This window comes from Protobothrops mucrosquamatus, unplaced genomic scaffold, assembly GCF_001527695.2.
Source record: "Protobothrops mucrosquamatus isolate PMUCROS unplaced genomic scaffold, P.Mucros_1.0 scaffold7553, whole genome shotgun sequence".
NCBI classification, from domain to species: Eukaryota; Metazoa; Chordata; class Lepidosauria; order Squamata; family Viperidae; genus Protobothrops; species Protobothrops mucrosquamatus.
In genome coordinates, this window is record NW_015393353.1 from 9112 (window position 1) to 14769 (window position 5658).

General features: G+C 44.7%; 1 protein-coding gene across 1 annotated transcript in view; it reads left to right on the plus strand.

Moving 5' to 3' along the window:
* Positions 1–2091: 2091 nt before the first annotated feature.
* Positions 2092–5658, plus strand: part of LOC107300592 (zinc finger protein 91-like) — a 23590-nt gene continuing 20023 nt past the window's right edge. Inside the window, exon 1 of the mRNA XM_029287020.1 lies at positions 2092–3714. Coding sequence (XP_029142853.1) covers positions 2584–3714 — 1131 coding nt within the window. The 5' untranslated portion in view covers positions 2092–2583. The remainder of the gene's footprint in view (positions 3715–5658) is intronic.

Here is a 5658-nt window from a genome sequence, read left to right on the forward strand (position 1 = left end):
GAGCCCCTCTTTCTTGGGAGTTAGCATTGCCAGCATCTCTTTCTCCTGAGCCCCTCGTGCTGGGAAACTGTTTCCACCCAAGAGCTGTTTTAAGGTTAGGGAATCTTTGAGGGGGATAGCCAACTAACACCCTGACATGCCCCTGATGCCCCCGCTCCAAATGCAGAAGCCGCACCCCCCCCCAAAAGGCCCTGGAATCACCTATCGGCTTCTTTGAGTCAACCAGAAGGAGAGAAGGGGGTAGAATAGTGCAAAGATTAATGTCAGAGAAACAGGCATAAGCATGTCACCGGTTGAAAAGCCCTGGTTTATTTGTCTTGGGTGTGTTTCTTATATCTCCTCCTTTGTAAATGGGATTTATGTCCTCATATTCTCCCTAACGAGAAAAGATCCCCTTTCCTTCTACTTAATCTAAATCAGTGGTTCTCAACCTTTTTAATGCCGCGACCCCCAACCAGTCGTAAGTCGAGGACTAAACCGGTCGTAAGTCGAGGACTAAACCAGTTGTAAGTCGAGGACTAAACTAGTCGTAAGTCGAGGACTACCCAACTGGTCGTAAGTCAAGGACTTTCCCTGCCTGGGAGTGCCGTGCATGCGTGGTTCCGCCCCCTGCGCCGGCCGAGGCGTAGCTGGCAAGTGGCAGAGACGGAGCAGGCCGACCACCAGCTGGCCCAGCCCAAGGGAGATAAGGCACCCGCCGGAAAGGGGGGGGAAAATGGCGGACAAAAAAATGGCGGACAGTCTTGCTTGGCGACCCCGGTGAAATGGTCGATCGACCCCAAATGGGGTCGCGACCCATAGGTTGAGAACCGCTGATCTAAATAGAGAGGAACAAATATCCTGAATTTTGTTCCAATGCTTTGATTTTCTTTGGTTTCTAAAAAGCTGGGTAGAATCTCTAAAAACCGTGATTTCCCTTGTTTTTCCTCGGAAGAGGCTGTGATGTGGTGGCTGCTTCTTGGTGGCTGATTTAGAAAGGAAACTAGCAAATGGTAGAAGAAGCTTGGGAGAGAAATGGAGGGGAAAAGAAGGGAAAAATGAACAGAGCTGCAGATGAGAAAAGAGGGAATGGGGAAAAAAGAGGAAGGGATTCAGGATGGATGTTGGACTTGACCAAGGCCTCAAACTGCAGAATTCAATGACACCGAAAGGGAAAATGATGAAATATGAGAGGAGAAAAACGTGTTAATCCCGTACTATAATTTTGTTAAACCGTAAAGGCCACGAGATAAAATTTGAATTTCACCTCATCACACTCTCCCAAAGAGGGGATCAGTTTTCAGACCAGAAAATACACATCCCTCAACTAAAGCATTGCTAGTTTAACCATGGTTTCTGGTGCTGCTGCCCTTGGTGAAGTGATTCCAGTGGTTGGGTGGATGCAACACACGAAGCCGAAAGAAACTGGCTGATGTTGGAGTCCAAAGTCTATTTTGGGCAGGTAGGACCACCAGGTGGAAGTTTTGGCCAAAGGATGCCATCAACCTCCCTTTGGGTAAATGGGGGTCTCAACCCCCACCATGAGGTATTGCTGACCCCGATGAATATATTTACACCCTCCCTAAACTATAAAGGAATAATAGAAAGCCGTTTTAGGAGGACCCCATGTTCAGTCTGAGGTGGCCCAAAGAACAGTGTCCATAAATAACTACATAGGTTGTTCTCTCTGAATTGGAGCTACCTGACATATACAAAGTCTATGGGGTGGGGATCTTTGCTGTGTTTTCTCACATCATAGAGCATCACACACACACACACTCACACACACACACACAACTGAGAAAAAGCAAAAGGCAGGCAAATAGGAAGCAACAGAGAAAGCCGTGATAGCGCAGTGGTTAGAATGCAGAATTGCAGGCTACCTCTGCCGACTGCCAGTAGTTCGATTCTCACCTGCACAAGGTTAACTCAGCCTTACATCCTTCCGAGGTCAGTAAAACGAGGACCCAAATAGTTGGGGTGCAATATGCTGACTCTGTAACCCGTTTGGAGAGGGCTGTAAAGCGTTATATATGTCTAAGTGCTATTGCTATTCTGTCAGCCATGACAAATCTTTCTCTCTTTTCTTCTTTTTCCTTCATCCAACAGGTGGCACCGGGAAAAGTGGACAAAGTTCCAGTTGTGAGATTTTCTGCATTTAGAAAGCCCTGCAAATGAGAAGGCGCCAGAAATTATGCTGGGTGGAGAAATACTTCGATAGAAGGTCCCCTCAGAGGAACCAGGAGAGACTCTTCAAGTGCTCTGAGTGTGGGATATCCTTTGCTCACAAATCCCTCCTTTTGATTAACCGGACGCTGGACATGAGGAATGGATCTCATCTGTGTTTAAAGTGTGGGAACTCATTTCGTGGCTGTGAAGCTTTCCCAAACATCTCCGGAGCCACCCCGGACTGAAGCCCTACAAATGTGGAGAGTGTGGGAAGCATTTTGCTAAAGGCTGGGACATCGGAGCTCCTTAGCGTATCCACCAGGGAAAGAGACCTCACGAAGGCCTCAGTGTTTTTCCAGGCCTCAGAACAGCCCAACTGAAGAGGAACCCTGCAATTGTGTGCAATGCGGGTTTTGCTTTTCTCAAAACTCAGAGATGCTTAAACATCAACAAATCCACACGGGACAAAAACCTTATCAATGTCTGGAGTGTGGGAAATCTTTTGTTCGAAAAACAAGTCTCAAAATCCACGGGAAAATTCACATGGAAAAAAAACCTTATAAATGCTTAGAGTGTGGTAAATGTTTCACTCAAAGTTCATCTCTTTGCAAACATACTAAAACACACGAAGAGGAGGAAAGCAGAACGTGCCTAGAATGTGGGAAATGTTTTTCCAGCAAATCATCCCTGCAACGACATCAGAAAGTCCACACTGGGAAAAGACCCCATGAATGCCGAAAATGTGAGAAACGATTTGAGACTGCTTCCACCCTATTGAGACACCAAAAGACGCACATTGGAGAAAAACTCTATAAATGTGAAGTTTGTGAGAAATGCTTTTCTCTAAAGGGAAGTTTTTTTCGACATCAGATCATCCACACAGGGGAGAAACCCTATCAGTGCATCGAGTGTGGGAAATTTTTTCGTACGATGTCAAGCCTCGGACATCATAAGAAAATTCACAGAGGGGAAAAAAAATACAAATGTTTAGACTGTGGGAAAGCATTTATTCATTCAGCTCATCTTAGAAGTCACTGGCAAGTCCATATAGGAGAGAAGCCCCATAAATGCTCAGAGTGCGATAAATGTTTTTCTACGAAAAATAGACTTTTGATACATCAGAGAACCCACAGTGGAGAGAAACCATACAAATGTCCGGAGTGTGGGAAGTCTTTTCCTTGCCAAGAATATCTTAAAAAACACCAGACGATTCACACAGAAAAGAAGCGTATCAGGTCTAAAGAGAAAAATGAAATGTGCTCAGAATGTGGGAGATGTTTCTCCCAAAGGTCACACCTAATTCGACATGAGAGACTTCACACCGGAGACAGGCCCTATCAATGCCCAGAATGTGACAAGCGATTTGTGGAGTCTGCTGAACTCCGGAGACACCAGAGGGGGCACACAGGAGAGAAGCCCTATAAATGTGGGGAGTGCGCAAAAGGTTTTCTCACAGCAACACTACTTCGGGTTCATGGGAGAATCCACACTGGGGAGAAGCCGTACAAATGTGTGGAGTGTGGGAAATGCTTTTCCCAAAAACAACACCTTGGAAGTCATCAAAAGGTCCATAAAAGAATGAAGCCATAAAGACTCATAAAGTTTAGAAATGTTTTGCTTAAAAGGGAAATATCAGAAAACTCACATGGGAGAAGGTGAAACAGTTTTTCATAGTTGTTCACCCTTAGAAGTCATGTAAGAGTTCCTAAAAGGGGGGGGAGATGGGAAACCCTTAGATCATGAGAGAGCATTTTTGTAATCATCCCTTAAAAACTCTAATCCATATAGGAAAGATGCAGCATAAATATTTGGAGTGTGATGTATGGGTTGCCTGAAAAAATACTCTTTTTCAGCATTAGTGAATTGTTACTGGAGAGAAACTTTTATGAAGGCTTAGGATGTGGCAAGGGTTTTTATCTGATGCACAATGAAAAATCCACACAGAAGAAAAACCTTTACACGTGTGTAGTGTGAGAAAACCTTTCCTTCCCAATTGGAACATCTTGCCTCCTGGAGTTTGTCCCTTTGAAATTGCTTCCTTGGAAATTTTCTTGCCAACTTAAAAATTGTATAATTTTCATTTTCAGAAGTGAATATGAAAGTCTAATATGAGTGTGAAAATCTAAAATCTAATGTGAAATTCTCCAGAATCAAAAAAGGACTCCTGCTAAGATCTTGGAAGCCACCAAAAGTCTCTTTTGAGTTGGGCAGGATTAATACATCTAGGAAATATATACAGGCAGTCCTCGACTTATTTTACGACCTTTTTTGACACAGTTGCTGAGTGAACCACTACTGTTAATAAGTTAATCACACAGTTGTTAAGTGAATCTGGCTTCCCCCATTGACTTTGCTTGTCAAAAGGAAGGCTGCAAAAGGGGATCACGTGACCCTGGGACACAGCAACGGTCATAAGTAGGAGCTGATTGCCAAGCATCTGAATTCTGATCACATGACCATGGGGATGCTGCAAAGGTGGTAACTGTGAAAAACGGTCATAAATCAAAAAAATTTCAGTGCTGTTGTAACATTGAATGGTCACTAAATGAAGTATTGTAAGTCAAGGACTCCCTTTAGAAGCATAGAATATGTATCCTAGAGTGCAGTGGATGGAAGCCCGGAAGAAACCATAATATTAATGAAAAAATTGACTGATTTTAAGGCATTAGCTGGTTTTAAAATCAGTGGCAAATAGACAAAGAAGTTGACCAAAATATGAAAATGGAAGACCAAAAAGAATTGATGGGAAAAGCGATTTAAAAGAAAAGTAAGACATTTGGGTATTCTTACAAAGAATACAAATTCTATGTCAAAATAATTATGACAAGGCATGGAGTGAAATCAAGAAGGATTTGTTAAGATGGAAAAAAAATTGCAATTGTCGTTGGGTAGAATTTCTATAATTAAAAATAACTATATTACCTAGAGACTGATCTATTATAAACAATATCTATCTGGACAATGGGTGCACTACTAAAGAAATGGCAGGAAGATATATATAGGTTTCCTGCTCACGCAGGACACCCTATACCAGTGATGGCGAACCTTTGAGAAACAATGCCCAAACTGCAACCCAAAACCCACTTATTTATCGCTGGATGCCATGGCCCACTGGATGGCTGTGGCTGCGGTGGTCACAGCAGACTGGGTGGGCGTGGCCACCTGGATGTTGCTCATGGGGAGGGACACTTGGGGTTGAGCAGGGTTGCGCCAGCTGCGTTTGGGACGCCTGGAGTAAAGAATGGCTGCGGCGGCAACGTGCCTTTCCCCTTCGTGGCTGTAGACATTTCCCTCTGATCGGTCCAACACATCCGAAAGGGAGATGGGTGGGAGCTGCCGGGCAGAGGTCGCAAAAGGAGGAGAGGACCCTGGAGCGGATGGCATGGGGCCACGCGGTGGGACAACCTGATTCCCCGCCTGTGGGATCACAGACTGGCTGAGGGCAGGGAAGCCATTGTCCCCGGTTTCGGCCAAGTGGTGTGTGTGCCACCAGGCGGAGCCCACAAAACG